The sequence below is a fragment of the Podarcis vaucheri genome (genome assembly GCF_965113315.1).
Source record: "Podarcis vaucheri genome assembly, chromosome: 7".
Taxonomy (NCBI): Eukaryota; Metazoa; Chordata; class Lepidosauria; order Squamata; family Lacertidae; genus Podarcis; species Podarcis vaucheri.
The window spans coordinates 71542167-71570034 of NC_138765.1; the positions used below are offsets into that span (position 1 = coordinate 71542167).

A 27868-nucleotide genomic window follows, 5' to 3' on the forward strand; every position below is an offset into this window, starting at 1 on the left:
GCGTGAAACTGTTGCGACTCGTTCTGGGTGCGAGCTGGAGGAAAATGCGCCAGAGGGCTTCTGTCTCTTGCTCCTGAGTGTGGCAGATCTGTGTCGGCAGGTAGTGACGGAGGGTGTTAAGCCTGCGTTGGGTTTTTCTTCTCGTGGCCTGCCGTCTGCACTCCAGGGATGGGCATTTCTGTCTGTTTAATTTTCTCATTTCTTCCCCACCCCCAACCCCCATCTTAAGCAGAGTTTTCCACATCGGTTTGGAACTGACAAACAAGGCCTCGTGAAAATTTGTCAGCATTAGAGTACGAATTTTTCCTAACGTGCATTTTGGGGTGAGCAATTTTGCCTAATATACAGTGGAACCTTGGTTCTTGAACTTAATCCATTCTGGAAGTCTATTCGACTCCTGAAACCGTTTGAAAACCAAGGTGCAGCTTCCGATTGGCTGCAGGAGCTTCCTGCACTCAAGCGGACGCTGCGTCGGACGTTCAGCTTCTGAAAAACGTTCAAAAACTGGAACACTTACTTTTTTGGCATTTGGGAGCCAATTTGTTTGCAAACTAAGCCATCTGAGAACCAAGGTTGCACTGTACTCATGTTTACAAAGAAATCCCGCCCTAATAGGGAATGCATTTTTGGTATGTCCTTTTCAGAAAGATATTCTTGCATTGCAGGGGGTTAGACTAGATGATCCTAGGGGTCCCTTCCAACCCTACAGTTCTAATATTCTATTATGTGTGCCTTTGTGCACACGTTACACTGTTACATGCTTTTTTTTGGTACTCATTGATGGGCTGGAGAATTGCCTTGCAAAATTCGAAGAAGCGGGAATTTCAAAGGATGGCTATGTTTCCGAACACGCAAATAGGTTTGTCTTGAAATTGAAGGGAATGAGATTTCCTCTGAATGGCCTCCTTGGAAAGGAGGCACCTCTCTCCATAGCTGTCAACTTTTCCCTTTTCTTGCGAGGAATCCTATTCGGAATAAAGTAATTTCCCTTTAAAAAAGGGAAACGTTAACAGTTATGCTTCTGTCTGAAACTAAATGGCACACCCTTTAATACTAAAAAGGAACCCTCTCTCATTTCAGCTGGGAGCCTCTTGCTCTGTTCTTCCACATGGTATTAAGGTGCTAGTCCCTGTGAGGCACTCCTGACAGGCCTCCCTTCAACTTTGCTAGGAATGGTTCATCTAAAAATGAGCTGAAATTCAGACCTGTCTCCTCCAAGCTGGAAGGCATCTTGACCGCTCAATGGCAGCTGGTGCCCATTGGGGCTGGTGCGGCAGAGGGCAAGGAGGCCAACAGTAGGTGGCGCCAGAGTCAGGGACAGACAACTAATTCCGGTTTTCTCCCCACCCTCTTCTCTGATTGACACAGAGACTCTCCAATCCAGTCCCTGGAACTTGTCCCCCAATGTCCGTCCTACCTATAGTCCTTTCACCTCGAGAGGCAAGGGATGGAAACATCAGACCTTTCTGGTCAAGTAGAGGTCTTGAAGGCTACAAGATGAGAAGACCACAGGTGGCAGCTTTTATTACATTTTTGGCTTATGAGATGGAGAGCTTTCCCCCAACCCACCCTTCTAATCCATATCTAGGAGGACTTGAGAGACTGCCAGAGGGGCAGCGAACATAGAGTTAGACGACTTTCAGGAGATATCAAATGCTTGGATGGCTTCCGTGCTGGAATGAATCTGGTCTTGCAGCATTTTTCCCCTCTCTCTTCCCCCACTTTTGCTTCGCTGCTGTCCCATTCTGAGCTGCGATAGGCCTGTGTGGGTCACCTGGGGTCCCCTCAACGGTGGGGTGGGGCCTTCGCTTGGCCCAGATCCTGCCTGCTGCATGCCCAGGTGTGTGTGGCATTCTCTGTTGCTTTAGCATGGCGGGGGAGGTGTTTGCTGTCTCCCCAGGCAGCTTGGTGGAGTCTCCCTTTTTCAGAAAACCTGCCGGATTAGTGGTTAAGCTCGGAAAGCGTTTCATAAGACAAGAGGGTGTTTCTTTGGTTTTTCTTTCTTTACCTCCCCCCTCCCACCTTCCTGCTCCCCATGTCCCACAAGCCCTTAAAAAAAAGTAAAGTAAAAATAAAGCCTGTAGGAACTCGCACTCCGTGGCATTTTGGAGAAATCAAATATAGAAGGGAACGTTCTGTCAGATTCTCGGTGCCAATGGCACGTTATGCGCAGCCATGCGTTTCGCTTTTCCTCAGTGCTAGAGACATAAGAAGGGACACAGGTGGCACTGTGGGTTAAACTGCAGAGCCTAGGACTTCCCCGATCAGAAGATCAGCGGTTCGAATCCCCGCAACGGCATGAGCTCCTGTTGTTCGGTCCTACCTCCTGCCAACCTAGCAGTTTGAAAGCACGTCAAAGTGCAAGTAGATAAATAGGTACCACTCCGGCGGGAAGGTAAACGGCATTTCTGTGCGCTGCTCTGGTTCGCCAGAAGTGGCTTAGTCATGCTGGCCACATGACCCGGATGCTGTACGCCGGCTCCCTCGGCCAATAAAGCGGGATGAGCGCTGCAACCCCAGAGTCATCCGTGACTGGACCTAATGGTCAGGGGTCGCTTTACCTTTACCCTAGAGACATAAGAAGAGGCCCACTGGATCAGGCCAGTGGATCCCATTCTTCCAGGTGGGCCCTAAGTCCAGCAGGACTCTGCCCACTTCTGATTGCCAGCAACTGGTCACCAGAGGAATAATACCTCTGAAAGCGGAGGTAGAACTTGGCCATCATGGCTAATAGCCACTGCAAGCCTTTGTCTCCATGAATTCCATAGTAATCATAGAATTGTAGGGTTGGAGGTGACTCCAGGGGTCATCTAGACCAACCCCTACAACACGATCTCGGCTAAAACGTCCATGACTACCGAACCTTTGCTTAAAAAGGAGTCCATTCCACTGTCAAGCAGGTCTTTGTGTCATAAGGTTGTTCCTGATGATTAGTAGGAATAATGATAACAACAACAACAATAGTAATACATTATTATTATTATTATTATTATTATTATTATTATTATTATTATTTGTACTTGACCCATCTGACTGTGTTGCCCCAGCCACTCTGGGTGGCTTCCAGCACATACAAAAACATAATAAAGCATTAAACCTTAAGAAGCTTGCCTAAAAAATAATAATTTCCTTTCCTGTAACTGGAAGCCATTGATTTGCGCCCGACCCTCCAAAGCAGGACAAAACAAGCTTCCTCCATCCCCCATGTGACAGCCCATCTTGTGGCAGTGAGTTCCATAGTTCAGCTTATGGGAGAATGGGAAGAGCCTTGAGGCCGCTTATCCATAGTTAGTGCCTGGAGAGCAGACCCAATAAACACACAAGACGCAACCAGCTGTACTTTTGAATAAATAAGGTATACTATTCATTGTATCAAATTGTAGATTTCAATGGAAGTCTCATAGAGTTCAATGAAAAAAGCAGAAAACCCAGTGGATCAGTTCATTCTCTAGTCAGTTCATGCATAAGGTCCATGCATGTAAAAGTATCTATTCCATCTGTCCAATAATCCACATGAAGCGTTGTTATAGTTCTACAGAATCCTTTCACAGAGACTAAGACAAGGATTTCCGGAATATTAGCCTTGTTTTGCCATCCTAGGCTTCATCAGTAGAACAGGCTCATATGTAATATTACAGGATAGTGGATCTTATAGCATAGTAGCGGTTGCAGTCAGACATGCCAGACACACCGTCCCAGTCTTCCTCAGTGTGGGAAGGTGTGTTGCATTTCTATTTTAATGGTAGCAATTGTTTCTAAATTGCACACCTAACATCAGCACATGCACATTTTGTGCAAATCTCTTTCCTTGGGAGGGAGAGAGCAATGCATAAGCGGCTGCCTTGATTACTATCAACCAGAGTCATTTTGGACTCACAGCTGTCCATGGAGACGCAGGTCAATTTTGTGTCCAGCGCAGCTGTCTATCAGCTCCATCTGGTACACAGGCTGAGACCCTACCTGCCTGCAGACTGTCTCACCAGAGTGGTGCATGCTCTGGTTATCGCTCACTTGGACTACTGCAATGCACTCAACGTGGGCCAACCTTTGAAGGTGACCCGGAAACTACAACTAATCCAGAATGCGGCAGCTAGACTGGTGACTGGGAGTGGCCGCCGAGACCACATAACACCGGTCCTGAAAGACCTACATTGGCTCCCAGTACGTTTCCAGGCACAATTCAGAGTGCTGGTGCTGACCTTTAAAGCCCTAAACGACCTCGGTCCAGTATAGCTGAAGGAGTGCCTCCACCCCCATCATCCAGCCCGGACACTGAGGTCCAGCGCCGAGGGCCTTCTGGCGGTTCCCTCACTGTGAGAAGTGAAGTTACAGGGAACCAGGAAGAGGGCCTTCTTGGTGGTGGCACCCACCCTCTGGAACTCCCTCCCATCAGATGTCAAGGAAATAAACAACTCTCAGACTTTTAGAAGGCATCTGAAGGCAGCCCTGTTTAGGGAAGCTTTTAATATTTGATGAATTATTGTATTTTAGTATTTTGTTGGCAGCTGCCCAGAGTGGCTGGGGAAACCCAGCTAGATGGGTGGGGGTATAAATAAAATTTTTATTATTATTATTACTTGGAAACTGCTTTCAGCAAGTCTAGGAACTCAATGATAGCCAAGGATAGGCTCTCTACCTGATCAATACTTACTTTTTTTAAAAAAGCAAATATATATATATATGTGTGTGTGTGTGTGTGTGTGTGTGTGTGTGTGTGTGTGCATGTTATATGTAACATCCTGGAAATATTAAGAGTACAAGAAAAGAAGTGCAAAAAAGGTAATTCTACCAGTATTACAAAAGCGGATACAGTTATGAAAAATTCACAAAGCTATTCATACAATGGTCTGGATTAATATCCAATGTGCTGTTGAAAAAAATAAATAGTTCCAGGTGACAATCGTATATCAATATGGTATTTCAATATATGTCATTGTATTATCCAAGCACCCCAATTAATTTTAATACATCATGCATATCCTGAACTGATCTAATTGAACATTGCAAACCCATGTTGTACGTTTGGCAGTAACTGTTATGTACTGAAGTTCTCACCCTGGGCCAGCAGGGGGATACTGTAGATAGTTCAGGTCCACATATGCAAATAAGGGATCAAAAGTAACGTTCAGTGATTGGATAGTTACAGAAAGTTGTTACAATTACGTTGTTCTGGAGCTCTATATAAGCAGGCTGGCTGAACCCTTCAGTTCAGTTCTGTTCTAGCCTGTGAATAAACAAGAGCTGTTTGAAGAATCGCTGTGTCGTCTGATAAGTTCACCCACAACTTAACAGTAACCAACATTTATTGTGATATTTAAGAAATATAATTCATTTAGCCATGAAATTATCCTGGTTTTGGGCTGTGTCTGACTGAGTCCTGCTCAGAAACAAACCATTGGAATGAATGGACCTAAGTTAGTCATGCCCCTTAATTATTAGTATTAGAAGTATTAGTAGTAGTAATAGTATTTAGGGTGTGGGGCAGGCAGATGTGGTTGGAGCTTCACAGGCCATATTTGAACCCCTATCAGATCACATTCCCTGTTTGTTTGTTTGTTTGTTTGTTTGTTTGTTTGTTTGTTTGCTGTCCATCTGACTGGGTTGCCCCAGCCACTCTGGGCAGCTCCTAACAATAAGTACTGGGAGTAAGTATAGCACTGCATTTAGGGCTATTTCTCATCTTAAAATTTTTAGGGTTGTATCCCACTATAGTCCTGCTTGGAGGAGAGCCGCTGAAAATGACAACTTTAGTCATGTTCATGTACTTTAATGGATCTACTCTGAGTAGGACTAGGGTGGGACACAACGCAGCAATTGATATGGGTCTACTCTGAGTACAGCTTAGTTGGCCACAATCTGCAAATATATTATTTTTCTCCTTTTAAAAAAAAAAAAACCCTCATACTCCAACCACACATAGAAAAATACATATATCCCCCCCTTTCCTATTTTTGTGGGGGGAGTAATTCTTAATGATTTTATGCATTGTTATTGTTGTTTAGTCGTTTAGTCGTGTCCGACTCTTCGTGCCCCCATGGACCAGAGCACGCCAGGCACTCCTGTCTTCCACTGCCTCCCGCAGTTTGGTCAAACTCATGCTGGTAGCTTCGAGAACACTGTCCAACCATCTCTTTCTCTGTCGTTCCCTTCTCCTTATGCCTTCCGCACACACACCCCCCCAAAAAAAACCTTAGTGGGAACCCTAAGCCCAGTTCACCCTATATTTCCTAATTCGTTCTGGCTCTGTATCATGTTTGACAAGCAGCCGATAACGTCTTTGCAAATCCATGTTTGTTGTTTTTCATTATTAACTTCTCAAATTCTCTTGCTTCTCTTAATTGCTCATGTATGCTGAGATATTCCTGAACACAATAGAGAACATAGATGTGTTCACACCAAAGAGATGGAATCCCTTTCAATTTCTGAGTAAGAGATTATATTCCTCTGAAATATTACATGCTGAAACATACATATATATATATATCCATATTTTAAAGTTTTTACTTGTATCCATCCTTTCTATTGGTAAATCCTGACTCAGGTGTAGAGGGGCTTGTACTCAGCACCTGTTTATATCAAACTCATTTTCTAAACAGATCTGACTTTAAGAAATTCTCCTCAACAATCATTATCCCCCACCTAATATCTTCTGAAAGAGTGCCTTCATTATATGCTGCTCAAACCTTGAAATAAGAGAATTTGGTTCTGTTACCAAATTTACACAGTCTGCAATGTACACTAAACTCTAATTTGGGATGAAGCTAAAGCAGAATAATTAGGCAAACTGAATACTCTGAAACCGCATCCTCTGCTAGTTCATAAATGCAACACAGGGACTTGGCGATACCTTAAACCCAACAAATCTATGATGCTCAGAAGCTTTTGTGAGCTACAGTCCAATAATGAGAAAGATGTCATGCTTGCCTCAGTTTTCAGGTGTAGAGAATGGGCACATAAGGAGGAAATGGTAAGCTGTGGAACCGGATGGAAATGAGGTGCATACCACCTTCTTCTTCGTAGAATAATAATAATAATAATAATAATAATAATAATAATAATAATAATAAAGAAGAAGAAGAATGCTTTCAGCTCAATTTTTATCTCTTTACCTGTATGCATATATGCATGCCAGCTGGGGATAGCATTGCATATGAGGACATATGCTCCAGATAGCTGCCATCATAAATCTTAGTTTTTAATGTAGGTACAGCCCTCTCTTGTGTCCTCACCAAATGTGCCTTTGAGGGTGGTGGGAATGAGAGAAAAGGCCTCCCCAGACAAGTTCAGCGTTAGCGAAACCTTTACAGAATTAATATTCACCCTTCTCTAATTATAACCAAATTCTTTACTATGGTCTTTGGTAGTTAAGTTACTGTTACGAGACTCGGCTGCTTCCATTTTGGCTAATTCTATACTATGCTGCTGTTGCATGGAATTGTTGTTAAAACATTTTTCTGTAATTGTATATAAGCTGTGTTTTGCTCTTTCAGAAAATGTTTTTAATTGTACGATTGTGTTGCTGAAACCCACCCCTGGGACCTTACGGTGAAGGGGGCTGCAGAGAAATCTGACAACTGAATACATAAATGGACCCCACCTTTTTGTTTGCTTGCTTGCTTGCTTGTTTTGCAAAATTGCTTTGAGGCAGCTTTGCCGCTGGAATTGCAAAAATACAATAAGCCATGGAAAATGAAAGCAAGGGGTACGTGCGCACACGTGCACACACACACACACACACACATCCATATGCACACACAACATCAGATAAAATCGCCAGTAAATATGAAGACGGTAGGAGCCAAGCAAAGTTAAAGAGAAACCCTGATAAGAGCAGCAGAGAGGTCAAGCATCATTAAAAACCAGTGAGGTTGAACTGAATATTTCTTCTGTGCCTTTATTAATCCTTTGCACCAGAATGTCCTTGGAGGTATATATATGTATGAATGTAATAGCACACCCACACACCCCTTCCCACCTCCTGGGTTATTGCTAATAATTTTTTAATGCATAGCATTCTGAAGAGCAGTTTCGAAAGCTTACAGCACTTTGTGTCTGTTTTCTTGCTCCAGTTCCAACGACGACTTTGTAAGGTGGACCAGTTTTGTCCTTGCCCTGTTACAAATAGGCAGCAGAGGGTGGGCAGAGAGACTGGCTTGCTTTAAGACAGGAGTAGCCAACGTGGCACCCTCCAGATGTTGCTCCCGTCAGCCCCAACCGGCACAGGCAGAGGTGAGAGGTGATGAGGTTTGTGTCTCAGCAAAATCTGGAGGAACTGCCGTGACGGCTCCTGCTTTGAGGCCACCTGATGATGTCATAGCTGAGGCAAAATTTGAACTCAAGCTCAGTTCTACAGTGATTTCAAGGAATGGCTTTTGGGGGACAGAGGTGGAAAAGCCAAAGACGTCTTGAGCCTTCCCCCACCAATATAGAGGGTTTTGTTGTTGTTTTTTCGGGGGGAGAGCAGCCTTGTAAGTTAAACAGACTGCTTGATGGCAGAAATCCAGAGCTACAGCAGGAACCCTGTGCACTAGAGTTTGACCAGGTTGGGGCAGGACATGTCAATAAGGACATATGATTGACAGGTGGGTTGTCCCATCTGTCGCAGTTGGCTTGCTCGGCGGAGCAAAAAGGATTCCCCGCCCCCTTGTTCTGGGCAATTGATTTGTACAGTCGAGAAGATGCACAGCCAAAAATCTCGGCTCCCACAAGTGGCAGGGATGGCCACCAAATTGGATCCTGAAGGGTAAGATTATCAATGGCTACTACCCACAAGGCAGGGTACTACCCAGAGACAGGGTAGGGTGCTTCTGAATATGAGCTTCTGGGAATTGCAGGTGGAGAGAGTTGCTGCTGCTGCCCTTGGGTCTGGCTTGAGGTATCTGGTTGGCCACTGTGAGAGAAGTATGCTGGACTTAGATGGGCCACTGGCTCAATCCTGCAGGGCCGTTACTGTCTTATTCCGGAGAGGTGCTTGCCACCCATTCTGGTTCCTCCCTGGCCTTGGAAAGGGCACCGCAGGACAGGGGTTTGTGGCACCTCGGGCTGGGTCGAGGGTGTGGTGCCACCACCTCGCCTCTTATTTTTTACGAGAGTGCGTGTGTGGCGAAGCAACCCTGGGGGCAAAGACTTGACTTTAGAGAAGAGCCCAGGCAGCAGCTCTTCGGTTGCTAAGCGGATTGGATGTTTTTGTGTAAATGTTTTTCTTACACAGATGGCCCGAGGACTGTCTGTATGGGAGATACAGTGTCTGCAGAGGAGGGACAGCAGGTTTGTGCAATGTTTTTCTGGCCTGGGCATGCTCGGAAAACATTGTTACCTGGGCAGCCAGCTCCCCTCGTTGTACTGCAAGGGGAATAGAATGGGCTTCTGGCTCCCCGTCGTGGCACCTGATAGGCTGCAGTGAGATAGGTCAATGGGATGATCCAGAACCCAGGCTGTTCTTATGGTTCCATTTCTGTTTTAATTTTCATCCATCTATTGTCCAGATCAAGGGAAGCAACAGTCCCACTCTGTTCTGCCTTGGTCAGACCACACCTGGAATACTATGTCCAGTTCTGGGTGCCAAAATTTAAGAAGGGTATTGAGAAGCTGGAACTTGTACAGAGGAGAGCGATCAAGGTGACTCAGTTGAGGGAGTTGGGTATGTTTAGCCTGGAAAAGAGGGAGATGTGATAGCCATCTTCAAATATCTGAAGGGCTGTCTCATAGAAGATGGAGCAAGCTTGTTTTCTCCTGCTCTGGAGGGTAGGCTTGAACCAATGGCTTCAAGTAACAAAAAAAGGAAATTTTGACTAAACATCAGGAAGAACTTTCTGAAAGTAAGAGCTGTTCAACAGTGGGATGTTCTCCCCCAGGTGGTTGTGGACTCTCCTTCCTCAGAGGTTTTTAAGCAGAGGTTGGATGGCCATCTCTCATGTGTGATCTAGTTGAGATTCCTGCATTGCAGGGGGCTGGACTTGATGCCCATCGGTGGCCCATCCAACTCTACGATTTATGAATCGCTTCCTATGAAATGCAAGAATTGCATATATAAAAACAGTCCTAAAAATGCATATACATTGGGATATATTTTTAAAACCTCCCCTTCAGAAGGCTTGTTGAAAGAACAAGCCTGTCTTCAACAGGTGCCCAAGAGACTACAGAGGCAGTGCCTGTCTGAAACAACAGAGAGCTTGCTTCCCAGCTGAGTAGGGGTTTGGACCCAGTTTGAAGCATATAGTTGGAAGGGACCACAAGTGTCATATAGTCCAGCCCCCAGCAATCTTTGGCCCAATGTGGGGCTCGAACCCACAACCCTGAGATTAAGAGTCTCATGCTCTACCAACTTTAAGAAGAGTGTCGCAATTCAGCTTCTCTTGGTGTGGGATTGCAATTTTATTTAAGCGTAGAGCCATGCGGTTCTGCTTAGAACTGGGGTTAAGACATAAGAACAAAGTAAGCTGCCTTGGACTGCATCAAACAAACATCCAGCTAGTTTAGCACTGTCTACACTGACTCTAGGGACACGGGTGGCACTGTGGGTTAAACCACAGAGCCTAGGGCTTGCCAATCAGAAGGTCAGCGGTTCAAATCTCCGCAATGGGGTGAGCTCCCGTTGCTTGGTCCCTGCTCTTGCCAACCTAGCAGTTTGAAAACACGTCAAAGTGCAAGTAGATACATAGGTACCACTCCAGCGGGAAGGTAAACGGCATTTCCGTGCGCTGCTCTGGTTCACCAGAAGCGGCTTCGTCATGCTGGCCACGACCCGGAAGCTGTACGCCGGCTCCCTCGGCCAATAAAGCGAGATGAGTGCTGCAACCCTAGAGTCGTCCGAGACTGAACCTAATGGTCAGGGGCCCCTTTACCTTTACCATTTACACTGACTCTATCTCAGCTCTCAGGCATGGGGCAATCCTTACCTGTAGATGCTAGGAATTGAATGTAGGACCTTCGGCATGCAAAGCAGATGCCCTAACACTGAACTGTGGGCTGTTGTTGTTTGAATAGCACGGGCTTGCAACATATTTGTAGCTGTTCTCTGATGCACTGTCTTTTCAGCACCCATAGGTGACGAAGAGGCTTTTTTTGAAAAAAATGATTCCCCCTCCCCTATGTAGACAATAGTCTGGTTATACTGGTAGGGCAAATGACCTGGGAAGCAGGGAGCAGGGGGAGGCAGGCTCCAGCAGGGTAAAGCCGGAGAAAAGCTACCACTTAACTCTACAGGAATTTTCCCCCTCTGTTGAGTCCTGCAAGCAGCTAATTTTAGTGTTGCAAGAAAAACAAGAGTGGGTTTAAGGGATCCTTTTCTCCTCCCAGCAGAAGCTCTTGGGCTTAGCTGGGAGTAGGCAGGGCTCCTCTTCGGAGTTGGCAGCAACTTCTCTGCAGCCCTGGCTTGGCGGGAACTCCAAGCGGAGAAGAGGTCTCGCTCGATGATCAGAGGTTAGCTGGCAGGCAGCACCCCCCGCCGCCGACTCACCTAGCAAACCAGCAACCTGGATTTTGGCGGCGTTCCAGGAACACACAGCTTGGCGGGTGCAATTGAGTCAAAGGAAACACCCCTGATATTTTTTGTTTTTTCCCTTGATATTTTGAGGTTTACAGATTGCCTCTCTGCGCTAAGGGCTGCTAGGCAATCATTTTTAAAAGTGCAGTTCCGAAAGCTGCATTTGATGCCATTTAATTCTAATGGGTTTAGTGCTCTCTCTGTCAAGCCCCAGATCTATATGTAAGCACCTCAGGGCTTAGACCTGTCTCGTGACCGAGTCAGTCCTTTAAGCAGAGGTGGGTAGATTTCAGAGTTGTGGGAAATGGTTTGGTTTGAATTTTTTTATTTTACCAGAACCACCTGGAGCCACGTGCAAAAGACATGTAGTTAGAATTAAAGAGCTGAGTGCTTCGTTGGAGCACATTTTGAGCCTCAGAAGTTGTTTCAGTACCTGAACTGACCTGAACTCCCAGCCCTTTTACACCCATTTCATTTCAAGAGACCAATTTCATATTTGTCATTCTTTTTATCACCTTGAGCAAATAGTTGGAATTCAAAAGGGGTTTTTATGTCCTTTATAAATTTTTAGACTTTTGTCATCCCTGCATTTCACGAAACCTGTACTGAAAGGCTGCACTTTCTTTCTTGTTTGCAAAATAACGCAGTCCTGTGCATTATGACGCAAACCTCCACTGATGACATGTTTACGTAATGTTTGTCTGATATGAAGGTTTAGGAAGAAGAAATCACCATTCTGTGGCAAGTCACGAAGCAGTAGCTCCCAATCTGTCTTCTGCCCCAGAGTATATTTCATTTAGGTTTGTCCCACTCCTCGATTGATTCCCACAACGACCCTGTAAGGTGGGTTAGGTTGAGAGGCCAGCGACTGACCCAACACCACCCAGTGAGATTCATGGCTGAGTGGGGAGTCTAACCCAGGTCCTAGTCCACACTTGCATGTGGAAGCTCCTACTGAAGCAGCTTAATAGCAACTGCTTGCCAATATTTTGGATTTATAATTATGATTATGAACTGCCTGTGGTCACCCAACCACCCTTGATTTTGAGAGCGCTTTAGAGTTTGTTTGCTTCTTCATTAAATTTATATCTCTCCCTTCCTCCCAAAGGAGCCCAGGGTGGCATACACATCACTAATAAAACAATACAATCAAACAACTAAAAGAAAGAAAGAAAGAAAGAGAAAGAAAGAAAGAGTCCCACATAAAAATACAATTAAAAACAGTTCCAGTACAGATGTGGATTAGGATCAAAATATCTTCTTGAAAGTCTTCTTGAATGAGGAAGGTCTTTAGCAGGTGCCGAAAAGAGAATAGAGACATCATCCATCTAATATTTAACAGGTGTCCCAAGAGATGGGGGCCACCACACTGAAGGCCCCGTTCCTATATCGTATGGAACGGTCTTCCTGATAAAAATGTATCTGCAGAAGTTGTCTCCTAGAATGCAGTGACTAATATATATGGGACTGAGATTACCTTTTAGGTATTAAATTACGATGGTTGCAAAGAGAAGCTCGGAGTTGTGAATGTAAATGGGACTCTGGGTTTCTGTTTAAACTGATGAGATGTTTCTGTCTGTGGGGGAGCCTCTTGGCGTTTTTCTGGTCTGATAATGAGTAACCCAAGCATGTCGGAGTCGCTCTTTGGAATAGCAGTGGCTGAGCAGTGTCTTAAGATGCTTTGGGCAGAGTAAATCTTTCGTGGTGGATGAGGGCCTCATTCACCATCCAAGCTTCTTGATTCAAAAGCATGCCCATGGAGTCTTGTGCCACATAATAATATTTTTAAAATTTATATCCCACTCTTCTGGCTGGGTTTCCCCAACCACTCCAGGTGGCTCCCAAGAGAATATGAAAAACACGATAGAACATCAAACATTAAAAACTTCCCTAAACAGGGCTGCCTTCAGATGTCTTCTAAAAGTCAGATAGTTGTTTATTTCCTTGACATCTGATGGGAGGGCGTTCCACAGGGCGGGCGCCACTACTGAGACGGCCCTCTGCCTGGTTCCCTGTAACAAGCACAAGCAACAAGCAAACCAATAAATCAATAGATTTATTGTGCCACGTGACCAGATCCTGTGTTGAGGATTCGTACAGCTGTGCCCCCCACTGTGCTGTGCAAAGTTGCAAATGGTGGTGGCAGAATCAGGTCACGTCCACGAACCACATACTCCATATCCAGTGTGCTCAATTTGCTAGCTTTTGAAGCCTCGTCCACACCATGTTAGCCACAATCCATATCGATCCCATAGTTTCTTGACCAGGCATAGGCAGATGTTTTGGGACTACAACTCCCATCATCCCTAGCCAGTGGTCAGGGACGATGGGAGTTGTAGTCTCAAAACATCTGGAGGGCCGAGTTTGCCTATGCCTGTTCTTGACAAACAGAATCGTGGAATTGTTGGGTTGGAAGGGAACCCAAGGGCCATCTTAGTCCAACCCTCTGCAATGCAGGAATCACGGCTAAAGAGTCCCTGGCAGATGGTCAACCAACCTCTGCTTTAAAAACTCCATGGAAGGAGAGTCTACCACCTTCCGAGAAAGTCTATTCCACTGTCAAGCAGCTCTTATGGTCAGAAGGTTCTTCCTAATGTTTAGCCAGAATCTCCTTTCTTGTCATTTGAATCCATTGGTTTCTGGGTCCTGCCCTCTGATGATCTCATAGACCTTACAATAACCCTGAACAAGGCATTACCACATAGTGCAACTTTCTCTGGCTTGATGTCCTTCAGATGTTTTGAGCTGCAACTTCCATCAGCCAGTATGGCCCACGGTCAGAGATGCTGGGAGCTGCAGTCCAAAGCATCTGAAGGAGGGCACCAGACTGGGTGGAAAGATTGGCAGAGTGGTTAAGAGTGTGGGGCTATAACTGGAGAGAACTGGGTTCAAATCCCCACTCCTCCACATAGCTCATTGGCAGAACGTGAGCCAGTTGCTTGGGCTTGGGGGTTGATGCGAGGATCAAAGCAGGGAGAGCCATGCACACCATTTCCTTGAAGGAAAGTTGGGATAGAAGGAATGAGTGAGATAACCAGCTTCGAGTCAAGAGAGGGTGACTCAGGAGATTAGTGTTAAAGGCAGTGGAATCTAGAGGAGACTTGGGCATTTGCTAGGGCTGGCCCCAGGTTTGAGGGAGCCCTTGGCCCCTGAAGGCCACCATTTAAATTTCCCACAATGCCCTGGTGTGCCTGATCCATTGTTGTTGCTCTAGGTCATGTGGGGAAATTAAATAGCTGCTAGGGCTTGCCCCAGGTTTGAGGGAGCCCTTGGCCCCCGAGGGCCGCCATTTTAATTTCCCACAATGCCCTGGTGTGCCTGATGCATTGTTGTTGCTCTAGGCCATTGTGGGGAAATTAAATGGCTGGCTGCCGCCGTTACCACTGCCAAGCAAGATGCCTAGAATAGGCGTCGGTGCTGGCGATTCCTGCTGAGGGACTGGCTTGGGGTCCCCTCAAGTGCTGCTGGGTGCTGGTGCCAGGCCTGCCCTGCACAGATGGAAACCTGCGCGAGACGGAAACCTGAGTGAGAACGCTCCCGTTCAGTTCTGTGCCAAGACACGTGCCCCAGCAGTTGGCTTCCAACGGCGAAAGGGATGCTTTCTCTCTCTCCCTCCCTCTCTCTGTTTGGACTCTCCTAAACCTGAGAAGCCGCAGAACATTTATTTTGTTTGTTGTCCGTAAAGAAAGGGAGGAGAACCTGTCAAGCTGTCAGACAGCGAAAAGCTCACAGGACGTGTCGCTGCTCGCATTCTTTCCCCCCCCCCCCATTGGCGTGAGCGAATTCGGCCTAGAGGGAACTAACCGACTTTGCTCTCAAAACAATGTTCCCCTGAAAATCTCTCTTCTTTTCTCTGCAATTTATTTCTCCTCTCTTCTCCCTCCCCACCACACAATCCTACTTTAACTGCTCCTACCTGCATAAGCACCAGATCTTAACTGACCTGCAAAAGCTATTCTCCACCCCCTTACATTACTTTTGCCACATGGCTGAAAGCTCACTGCAGGTTACGCTTGTTTCTAGAACATGCAAGGAACTCAGAGTTGCATCTGGTGCTAGGGTTACCCAGAGTAAAGGTAAAGGGACCCCTGACCGTTAGGTCCAGTCGCAGACAACTCTGGGGTTGCAGCGCTCATCTTGCTTTATTGGTCGAGGGAGCCGGCGTACAGCTTCCGGGTCATGTGGCCAGCATGACTAAGCCACTTCTGGTGAACCAGAGCAGCGCATGGAAACACTGTTTACCTTCCTGCCAGAGTGGTACCTATTTAGCTACTTGCACTTTGACGTGCTTTCAAACTGCTAAGTTGGCAGGAGCTGGGGCTGAGCAACGGGAGCTCACCCCATCACGGGGATTCAAACCGCTGACCTTCTGATGGGCAAGTCCTAGGCCCGGTGGTTTAGATCACAGCGCCACCCACGCCCCTCTTTCTTTTTTTTTAACTCAGAGTAGACCCACTGAAATCAGTGGTCATAACTAACCTGCATTGCATGGACCCAACTTTACAGTTCTGTGGTTCTAACTTAGGTTCACCAATTGCAATGGGTCTACCCTAAGACTTAAGTCCGCTGTAATTCTCGCTGCACTGCTTGTTTTTCATTCAAAGGGGAAATACTTCAGGGGGGATTGATTTGTGAGTCTCTTCATACTGGGCTTTGTTTTTGCGGGTGCATTCTGCAACATGTCATCAAAACAGTAAAAATTATACTGGACCATTCACACAACAGTTGCTTTATATTTATACGGGAATAGCTGCAAAAAACAATGGCACTCATTTAAATTATATAAATAAGTACTTGCAGTGTGAAGTCTTGTGTTGTAAGAACTGTAACTTTAAGAACTTGGGCCAACGCTTCCTTGCTTCCTCCTCCCTTCCATTCCTTTTTCCTTGTGTGCTGTGTCTTTTTAAATTGTCAGCCTGAGAGAACTGATTTCTGCAAGCTGCTCTGAGAGCCCTTTTGGCTAAGATGAGGGCATATAAATGTCATAAAACTCGTAGATCATGTCAACAGCATGGATATTTATATTTAAAAGTTTGTGCAATGGGTTTTAAGGGTTGCGGGAAATGCTAGTCTTACTCAGAGTAGTCCCGCTGAAGCTAATGAATATGGCTTAGATGTCCAGCTCTTCTAAGCCTATACAGAACCTTCTCTAACTACATAGAAACTTTATTCTCAATAATAATGGATAATACTTTTATTTTTTATATTTGTAAAGGGAAGTTTTGTATGAGTTTATTCTCCCATAGGAGCTGTGCTGGATCTTTGTACTTTCATCCTTCCAGGCGATGGCGCTTTGTAGTTTAAATTTTGGGTTCTTTGTTATTTTTGCACTTGTTAATAAATCAATAAAAGGGGTGGGTGGGTTATGGGCTAGTAACTTTTGCAGGTTAAATTTACAAGGCTGGTTTCCATGCTCAATATACACTATGCCTTCAGAGAATCCTTGGTCATCTATGGTGACCAGATGAGTTAAACGTAAGGCTATTTAGGTCCGCGACTGGGATATCATTAGAGTCTCTGGGGCACCTATTTAAGACATTTTTGCGGAGTCCAGGAGAGGCCCTGGGACTGGTGTGAGAGCTGCAAGGAGCAACATCTGGCAGCAGTATTTCTAGAGCCGATGCCATGACGCTCCACTCTATCGCTGAAACCACACGCCTTATCTTCATTTTCATCCTCTGGAGCCGCAATAAGTGTTTGTTTGGGAAGGTTCTTATCGGGAGAATCTGTTTTGGAAACGTTTGAAAGGGCTCCTCCTCCGCTTGAGTTTCGGATGCTCCCATCATCTGGAAAGATCTGGGAAATATCTTGAGCCTTTGAACGGGCGCTCTCGTCCTTTGCCAACTGGAATTCTCTCATGCTTCCCTGGCAGCTCTTACTGCTGCCACTGGGAATATCTTATGCTGCTTGCAACATGGTCTTGGGAAAGGGACTGCAGAGGGTGTAGGACATCTAGTGGGGGGTGGGGATCCATGGCACACTAGGTGTCATTTGGCCTACAATTTCCAGCATCTTTGGTCATACATTGGCCATGCTGGCTAGTCCAACTATGTCTAGAAGGCTGCAGTTCCCCATCTGGGCAATAGGGGGCATCTGGGATTTCCAACAGGTTGGTCATGGGCAGAAAAGGACTGCCGAAAGAGCCGTGAGCCAGGTTTTGGCATTCCAAAGGTCCAGTCTTGTGACTGCTTGCTGATGGTGCATATATAGTATGGATGGGCAAAACTGTCCACTTTGACTTCTTTCTCTTTCTCATTTCCCCCACTCTTAAGGTCAGTTTTCCACATTTCCATCTCTGTTTGCATTTTTTTAAAACTGTGAGAAAACACCGGCATTACAGTGCGAATTTCTGCTGAGAGACGCAATTTTTTTGTGCGCAATTTTGCCTAATTGCAAAGCAATTTCTCCTAATGCAATGTGTTTCCCCCCATGAATATAGGCCTCTATAGGCACACATTACCATAGTAGGTGTTTTTGTGTACACACTGCTTGGGACTGGGGAGCTGCCTTGCAAAATCCCGAGAAGTGTGGGTTTCAAGGGACACTTTGCGTGTTATTTCAGAAAGTGCAAATTAGAGATGTTTGCCTTTAAATGCAAACTGAATTCCCTCCCTATGTCATCTAGAGAAATACAGTTGTCATGATTTTAGATGGGGTGTTATTATTTGATACGTTTTTGTTTCCCATGCCTGCCTTTAGTTGGGCATATTATTGAATTTTTGCTATTGCTTATTAATCTATGTGGATCCATAATGCAGTCGTACCTTGGTTTTTGAACAGCTTGGCTCCCGAAACCTGGAAGTGACTGTTCCAGTTTGCGAACTATTTTTGGAAGCCGAATGTCCGACAGGGCTTTCCTCGGCTTCCGATTGGCTGCAGGAGCTTCTTGCAGCCAATCAGAAGCCGCACTTTGGTTTTCGAATGTTTTGGAAGTCAAACAGACTTCCGTAATAGATTCTGTTCGACTTCCAAGGTATGACTGTAATTCAAAAGTATATATATATCAAACTGAATTGAATTTCTCCTTCATCCCTAATATCCAGCAAAAAAAGAAAGAAACCCCTTTGCAAGAAAAAAATGAGTTATATCACTGAAAAGCATGCCTGCCCCCATCAAAGCTGCTCCATCTGGAGACGCTGTAACTTGGAGAAGGAAGGTCTTTCAGGCTCAGTTTTTTAAAAGGACCAAGCAGCAGGTGACCTGAGACCATGGAGAACTGTTGCCAGTTGGAGTAAGTAATGATGAACTCGAGAGTGCGCAACGGGCTCAGCATGGCTGGTCCGTATGTTCACCTTAAAAGAGGCCACCAGATTCTTATGTGAAATTGACAAATTTCTGATGCCTCCGACAGCCAGGAAGATTGATATGGACCCTATGGAAAGGGAAGTCAGAAGTGCATGGAATGCTGCTGCCCCTTCAGCTTCTGGTGGGCATTACGGCTACGGAACAGTCAACAAAGCTGTCACCAAGAGCGAGGAATGGAGATATTTCTAGGGTGGGCCATGCACAGTTCAGAGTATAGTTGGAGCCAGCAGAGAACAGCTACTGTTTGGTGGTGGGCTTTGGAATGGGGAGAATCCATAGCATGTTTGAGGAAGAGCTGTGGATGCAGCATCTGAATGGCTCGGCTGGTTAGAGTGTGGTGCTGATAATGCCAAGGTTGCAGGTTCGATCCCCGTAAGGGACACCTGCATTGCAGGGGATTGGACCTCAGGATCCCTTCCAACTCTACGAGTCTAGAAGGTCCCAACTTCAACCCCCAACATCTGCAGGTAGGACTGGGAGAAATCCCAGTCTGGAATTCTGGAGAGACACCAACCAGTGAGTGATACTGAGAGCTAGATGGACCAGTGGTCTGGGCTCAATATAAGGCAGATTCCTCTGTTCCATGTTTGGCTGCAAGAGGAAGAGCAACGGTTCCCAAGAGTTACTTTTATTTTTATTTTTAAAGCAAACAGGTCAGGCAGACAGAAGGCGCAGGAGGTGTCGATGGGTGGATGGACTGAGCTCTCTGCCAATTGAAGGCTTCTTCTGGCTTAGTCCCATTCCATCCCAAGTTGCTTCTTCTCACAACCAAACATGGAAGAGGCCTTTCCTTAGGCTGCTTCCCCCACCACCCAGCTTGGCTTGGAAGAGAGGAGAGAGAGATTTGTAGGTGGTTGGGGCCTCAGGGACCCCACAGGATGTGCCCAGTCCCCAGTGGGTTAGTCTGCAAAAGGCTTCAATTGGGGCTGGGACCCTGTGGTAAAGGGCATCTGCTTTGCAGGAATAAGGAGCTTGGGTCAATCCCCAATGGCCATCTCTAGGCAGGGCTGGGAATGTCCTTTGCTTGAAATACCAGAGGACCACTGCCAGTCTGTGCCAACCTCACGGTGCCAGATGGACGCAAGCATTGTTGACAATCAGCTTTCTTCTCATTAATAAACTAGCTTAAGGAGTCTTCTACATGAGGCTCAAAGCAACTTCCACACAAACACCATGAAATCATCTACAAATCCTTAAGGAAACATTGCCCCCCCCCCAAAAAAAAAACCAAATTGAAAGGCTGGTTAAAAAATCAGCACAAACCACAGAAAATACCTTTCCACCCACCTGGAAAAGCCTGCTGAAAAGAACAAACAAATATGTCTTGAAATGCTTCTGCATGTCGTATCTCATCAGAGATACGGGGGCAACCACAATGAAAGCCCTGCTTTGGGCGGGCTTCCAGTCTTGGGTGGGGGGGTGGCAGAGGGGACGAAGGAGGGACTCTCCCCTGTCACCTCCTGGGTCTGTAAGGAGCAAGGCAGCCTCTCGAGTAACTTGGGCCTCACACTATATGGGGCCTTCTATTTTTCTGCCCAAATCTTGAGCTGCTCCTGGCTTGCCCAGTGGTTGAAAGGCCTGACTCTGTGAAGAGAACAGGGAGCCAGGAAAAGCTCAGCCTGGCCTTCAGGAGGGAAGTGGTTTTGAGGGAGCCTCTGGTGATCAGAACGCTGCCCGTGCTGAGGGAGGGTTGTGGCAGCCAGCGCTGGCAGCCAGTGTCCTTTGCTCTGCTGACTTTGGCCGGCTCTCCACCACTTTGGCTTCTCCTAATAGCCCTTGGATACACTGTGACTCCTCAGCCCTGACAGGGCAAGTCCTATCCCTCTCCATTCTGGAGAGACAAAGGACAGCTGTTGAGCTCGGGAGCAGCAGGCTCCCAGGCTGAGGGGGTGGGGGGTGGGAGGCAGGGAGAGGAGGGAATACCTCCAAGCCCATGTGTACATCTTGTGTACAGTAGCAGCTAGGGAATAAGTGAAATCTCTCTGTTTCAGGTCCCATTCTCCGCTGCTAAGTTCCATTCTTTATGTTTCCACGCTGGATTGCGATTAAAAGACCGGGGGGGGGGGGAGGTCCTCACAAAAAAATTGTCAACAGCTCAGTTCGGATTCCTCCTAACGGACACATGTTTGCATGCAAGCTTGAGTAATTATACACGTGTTTTGCAAAGCAATTTCCCCTAATGTAATGGGAGGAATTGAGTGTCATAGTCCTCTGGTTGTTCCATTAGCACAAGTATTTGTGCTTGCCAGGCAGAACAATCCCTTGTGTGCGGTTCTGGGGCTTCTCCTAACTCTCCAGAGCAGATCTGGGGGGATATGTGGGGGGAGGAGAGGGGAGGGGGGAAGTCCCCACCGCACTAGCAAGAACCCTTGCTGTGGCTTCTACTAGTGCACCAGTTTAGCTGAATGCGGCCCAATGCATTTTCCAATGCCGTTTTCACTAACATATGCATTTTTACGCACACTTAACTGTTGCCTATATATATTTTGCATTCATTACCTGGCTGGAGAACTGCACTGCAAAGTCTGGAGGTGTGTGCATTTATAAGTGTGCATTTCTTTGTGTGTTGTTTCAGAAAGTGTAAATTCAGTAGCTTCGCTTTTAAATGTGGAAGGAATTGAATTTCTTCCTAACCAGCAGAGTGCTGAAAGCGGCACAGTTTGGAATAGTGTGCGATGCTAAGGAATGGCATTCTAGGACAGGAGTGTGTCGTGCAGATACAATTTCTTTTGCATGCTTTGGGGTAGAACATAAACGCTACACCTCTTGACTTCTGGGGCCTGCAGGATGTCGGGGAAGGGATCCTTGCGCCCTCTAGCACCCAAAGAGGTGAAGTACAAGGGGAGCTGGCAAGACCAGCAAAAGAAGCTCTTGAATAGTGATGGGCCAGTGCTCAAAGCTGGGTGATGTGTTTGCAAAAGCATCCAGCTCTTGCAACAGCTTTTTGAACTCGAGTTGAGTCAGGCCACTATCCCGTGGCAAGAGGAAGTAGGAAGCTTGGGTCTATTTCTGCTTTGTAAAACGAAGCCCGTGAACTGGGTTGACTAGCCAACGGCTGAGGTGCCTTTCTCAGCCCGGGGGCCACAACCCTTTCTGCACAACCTTTCAAGGGCCACAAGTCAGTGGTGGGCAGGAGCAGAGGCCCAAAGTGGGTGGAGCCATGGATGCAAATATTATTCTGTACACTAAGCTAGTTTCTAAGGGACGCGGTGGCGCTGTGGGTTAAACCTCAGAGCCTAGGACTTGCTGATCAGAAGGTTCAAATCCCTGCAACGGGGTGAGCTCCCGTTGTTCGGTCCCAGCTCCTGCCAACCTAGCAGTTCAAAAGCACGTCAAAGTGCAAGTAGATAAATAGCTACCACTCCTGCAGGAAGGTAAACGGCATTTCTGTGCACTGCTCTGGTTCGCCAGAAGCAGCTTAGCCATGCTGGCCACATGACCCGGAAGCTGTACGCTAGCTCCCTCAGCCTATAGAGCGAGATGAGCGCCACAACCCCAGAGTCGTCCGTGACTGGACCTAATGGTCCCTTTACCTTTACCTAAGCTAGTTTCTACACACACTCCTCCTCTCGATCCAGGGAAGCAATAAGCATTATTTTTTTATTAAAGATTTGTGGTACCAAACAAACAAATAAACAAGAGAAAGTACATACAGTGGTACCTCGGGTTACATACGCTTCAGGTTACAGACTCTGCTAACCCAGAAATATTACCTCGGGTTAAGAACTTTGCTTCAGGATAAGAACAGAAATCGTGCTCCGGCGGCACGACGGCAGCGGGAGGCCCCATTAGCTAAAGGGGCGCTTCAGGTTAAAAACAGTTTCAGATTAAGAACGGACCTCCGGAACGAATTAAGTACTTAACCCGAGGTACCACTGTATTGCGTCTCCACTTTCAAACCATAGTGTCTTTCTTTCAGTTTGTATACATTCAGTATGAGACACTATTGTCATAGACATTGGGAGCAAAGAGAGGGGGGAGAAAGAGGGACGGAGAAGATTGGTGGGGGGGGATGATATTTTCATTATGAGAGTTGAAGGACACTTTCCAACTAGGCAGAAAACACTCCAAAAGAGTGTAATGCAAGGTTGCAAGAGGGTGTGGCCTGCGGAGACTCTCAAGGGCCAGACAGAGGTTTGTAGGGCCACATTTGGATCCTAGATGTGAGGTTCCCCATCCCTAGATTAAAAGAACGCCATGGTGTTGGTGCCAGTCTTCCTTTTTTATTTCATGACAGAGTCATTTATTAGGAAGCAGAGCAGCGAGGGCAATTTGCTGGGGAGATTCCTGACATCCACAAAGTGCATCACTTCCTGGCTCATGGTGCAATCCTGTTCACAGCTCTTCAGAAGTAAGTCCCATTGAGTTCAGTGGGGTTTACTTCCACGCAAGCAGGGTGCAGGATTGTGGCAGGCCTCTCCAGGCAGTACCGCGAAACAGTTACCCAGGGGGGAGAGGCAAGGGTGACCTAATCAGCAAAAGGTCATCCTAGCATCAGGGAGATCCGGGTTCAAGTGCTTGCCCAGCCAAGGTGACGCTGGGCCAGTCATACATTCAGGGCTTCGCCTACCTCTCAGAATTGTTGTGAGGACGAAATGGGAGGAACTGTGTATTTCAGCTTGAGCTTTTTCAGTGGCATGCGGAGGAATGGCAGAATGAAAATGCAATAAAACAATTTGCAACTTTTTATTTGTCAAAAAGAAATTGTCATGGTTTCACAGGGATCTGCTTCCTTGGTGGGTAGTTATCGTAATCTTTGCTTTTAGAACTTCTCTTTCGTTCTTGTGACAGTAATGGTTTAAGTGGGGAGCTGATGAAATCCTTTTGGGGTGACTGGTCAGGTGCCCATCCCCATGGAGAGCCGGCCCTGCTGTTAGGCAAATGCAAGCACTGGGTGTTGGCAGGGAGTGGACAGGCAATAGCATCTTGGTGTCTGAAGTCAGAGGTGTGTGGCCTTTATTCCCTGTTAGCCTGCTGGCCTGGGTGCAGTGGAGCAGGCTACCTCACTGCAAGTCCTGGGGGCAGCATTTAGCTGCCGGTTGAGTCAACTTCTATACAGTGGTAATCTGTTCCAGACTTTTAAAAACAACCCTGAAAACAGCAATTTGACATCAGTTTTACTATCTAACGAGACCATTGATCCATAAAATGAAAGCAATCAATGTACTGTACTATAAAATAGATAAGACAGTATTGCAGATGAAAAAATGAAAATTAAAAAAATTTCTTACCTGTACTGATGATAGTCATTGTTTGAATGGGGGGGGGGGGCTTTTATCCATTTCCGCAGTCACACAATCAATCAATCAGTAGCTAAACTGGGTTCCACACAGTCACAAAAACAAATTAACCGAAAAAGCCTCAAAAACAAAAATGCAAAATAAATAGCAAAAGCAAAAGAGCAAAACTTAATCGGTTCTGGAAGTCTATTTGACTTTTGAAATATTCGAAAACCGAGGCGCAGCTTCTGATTGGTGCAGGCGCTCCAGAAACAATAGCCGACAGCCGCATCGGACGTTTGGCTTCTGAAAAACATTTGAAAATTGGAACACTTACTTCCGGGTTTTCAGCATTTGGGAGCCAAGGCGTTTGAGAACCAAGGTACCACCGTGCATGTATTTGCAGTGTGGAAAGTCTGTTTCTCAGTGGCACGGCCCTGCTTTGCAGGCCAAAGAAGCCCAGGTTCAATCCCCGGCATCTCTAGCTGAGCTGGGTGAGGCCCCTGCCCAAAACCTTGGCATGCCACTGCCAGTCAGTGTAGGCATTACTGGGCTAGATGGACTAACAGGATGACTCCGTCTAAGGCAGCTTCCTATGTTCTTTCACACTAAGCAGCAAAAAGTGAGCCGGCTGCATGGCTGCACACACCCCATATATTTCAAGCACACTTAGAGCACCTCATTTGCCCCAAAGAATTCTGGGAACTGTAGTCTGATCAGAGTGCTGGGGGTTGTAGCTCTGTGTGGGGTAAACTACAGTTCCTAGGATTCTTTAGGCAACGTGATGTATGTGACTCACTTTTATTTTAACCTTTTCAAAGCTGGTGGAGGCAGTTTCTTTTCACTAAGCGTTTGGAGACAGGACCAGAGATGGAGTAGCCACGGCGGCTGTTTCGTTTTCCTGCTGCTGTTTTGTGGATTTTTCTTTTTTCTTTTCATGGGTATTTCCAATGTATTTTACTAGAGTGTTGAATGATCTTATGTGGCTAGCCACCATGGGGAGCTCTTTGAGCAAAATATGGGTGGTATATTAAAGAGAATGAAGTTGTTTGGACAAGAGTTGGGGGCCAAAGCAGACGTGACGTTATGGGTGCCTTTGCATTTAACGTGCAAGTTTTTTTGGGGGGGGATGCAAAAGAGCATCAGATGAGGCAGAGGATATAATGATAATTATCAGAATCACAACAGATATGGAAGGGAGAAATGGGGGGTTCTCCCCACAAAGAAAGTAAAATAAGGGATTTTCATCAGGATTGCAGCAATGGTTATGTACCCCTCCTGTCTGTTGCGATTCTGATCATTATTGCTAGAACTCCCTTTGGCAGGATGGGTACCTCCATCCCATGGGCCCATCTTGGAAAGCCTGAGGCCATTTGTCAGAAACCACAAACCTCGCCTGCCCATCAGCTGACTTGGTTTGTGATGCCATCTGATGGGCAGGAGGGGGAGGTTAAACCCTGCATTGGATGTGTGCACCTTTTCCCCTTAGGGAACAGATGGGGCATGCAGTCAACACATCAGGATTTAACCCCTTTTTTGCTCAACACCTGATGGGCCGGGGTTTGAATCCTGCTCAGTTTCGCAAGATTCCATGCAAAAAAAAACAAAAAAAAACACCTTGAGGACTTCAGAGCACCTTGCACCTGATGTCATTTGGGGCATCAGTTGATTGACAGCTGAGCAGCCCTACCCACTTGTCAAATTTGGCCTCAGGAGGCCGATCCTGATATGCTCCTAGCCCGTGGAGCTGAAAAGGTTCTCTGCCCCCGCTTCAGAGTATATATATCCCACTCCTCCATGAAGATTACTGGGGGTTCTGCTAGATGGCCCCTGGGGTGCCCTTCCAGTTCTGTGATTCTGTGATTCCAGGGATCAGACCTGAGACCTTCTGCAGGCAAAGCCGTTGGGCCACAGCAGTGGAGGAAAGGGTTAAATGATCTTTACACCCCTGCTGCTATTTGCATTTCTTAAAACCTGCATGCTCAGTGCAAAAAAAATAATAATTGCAATGGTCCTTGGCTACTGGGTTGGCTGTTAGGTGACCGGGATCCACGGCTCACTTCATTGTTGTCCTTGTTCCTCCTCCCTTCTCTCCCCATCCCCATATCGTCCTAGCAGATATTTGGCAAAGCTGTCCTCTGTGGGAAGTATCTCTGAGGAAGAGACCTGCGAGAAGCTGAAGGGTCTGATCCAGCGGCAGGTGCAGATGTGCAAGAGGAACTTGGAGGTCATGGACTCGGTGCGCCGGGGGGCACAGCTGGCCATTGAGGAGTGCCAGTTCCAGTTCCGCAACCGCCGTTGGAACTGCTCCATGCTGGACAGCCTGCCAGTCTTTGGGAAAGTGGTGACACAAGGTGAGGTTTCCCCCCTTTTGGTGAGGTGGCCTGTCCCCCCTTTTGGTGCGTTGGGCCACATGCAGAAGGTTCCCTGGGTAGTGGGAGGGCCATAGCTCAGTGACAGAGCCTCCCCTTTGCATGCAGAAAGTTCTGGGTTCAGTCCCCAGGCTGGGAGATACCCCTGTTTGACAACCCTGGAGAGCCGTCGCAAATCGGTGAGCTAGATGGGCCTGGTGGTCTGCCTTGGGGTGAGGTGTCTCCCTATTTAAGCAAGCTTTTCTCAGAATCACGAGGACCGGTGTCTTGGCTTATTATTAATAGAAGGGCCATGGCACAGTTGTAAAAGCACCTGATTTGCTTGCAATGGCTCCGAGGCCAATCCCTGTTGTTTCCAGGTAGGGCTGGAAATGTCCCCTGCCAGAAACCTTGGAGAGCGGCAGACAGTCAGTGTGGAAAATATGAAATAGCTGGACCAATGGTAGGCCTGGGCGATACATCAATATATCGTCCAGGACCAGTATGAGGAGTAGACCATGATGTTGGTTTCACTCAGCAGTACAGTGGTACCTCGGGTTAAGTACTTAATTCGTTCCGGAGGCCCGTTCTTAACCTGAAACTGTTCTTAACCTGAAGCACCACTTTAGCTAATGGGGCCTCCCGCTGCTGCCACGCTGCTGGAGCACGATTTCTGTTCTTATCCTGAAGCAAAGTTCTTAACCCGAGGTAATATTTCTGGGTTAGCAGAGTCTGTAACCTGAAGCATATGTAACCCGAGGTACCACTGTATATTGCTGGGGAAATCACCACCTCTCCCAATTCCCTGTGCTAACAGTGTCTGCGAGAGTTCCTTCCTCCAGCAGCGCTGCTAGCAGAGGGACTCAGAAGTGGCGGCAGTTTCAGCAGTGATATATCACTGAGTGAAACCGCCATCACACTCTGCCCTCATACGACGGAGAGGGAGAAACAAGCTGTATCGGTGAGGCGCTGATACAGCTTGTTCCTCCCTCTGTATCTTTAAACTGCTCAGCTGAGGAGTGTGCAGCTGCCCTTGGCTCAGTTGAGCAGTTAAAGGAGCCCCCAGCCCTGCGCTGGTTCCCACAAACTGCAGGGTGGGGGCTCTGTGAAACTGCTAAATGGGGGGGAATGCGGTTGCTGCTCCTCACAGTGAGCAGTTAAAGGAGCCCTGATGCTCTTGCAGCTCACACATAAGCAGAGAGAGCACTGGGGCTATCTCAGCTGGGGTGGGGACCTTCCCTCCCTCCAGCTGAGCAGTGCAAACAAACTGCATTTGTCCCAGGCTACAAGCCTGGGTAAAACTGGCTTGAGGTGAGAACTAGGGCAGTTTCATCTGCTGTGTCTGGGGCAGAGGCCCATGCATCTTGTTTTTCAACATTGTGGAGATCGCCAAACTGGTGATGCACTGCAGTGTTGAAAAGCTGATACCCCCCAGCCCTAAGCAATGGTCTAACTCAAGCAGCAGCTATCCTATTTTAAAGAAGCAGGTTGATTAGGAAAGATGCAGA

At 46.9% G+C, this 27868-nt stretch overlaps 1 protein-coding gene across 2 annotated transcripts in view; it reads left to right on the forward strand.

Annotated features, from left to right (window-relative positions):
- Positions 1–27868, forward strand: part of WNT4 (Wnt family member 4) — a 51487-nt gene that overhangs the window by 14300 nt on the left and 9319 nt on the right. For both annotated transcript variants that reach the window (XM_082230415.1, XM_082230416.1), the window contains exon 2: positions 26128–26363. In XM_082230415.1, coding sequence (XP_082086541.1) covers positions 26128–26363 — 236 coding nt within the window. The remainder of the gene's footprint in view (positions 1–26127; positions 26364–27868) is intronic.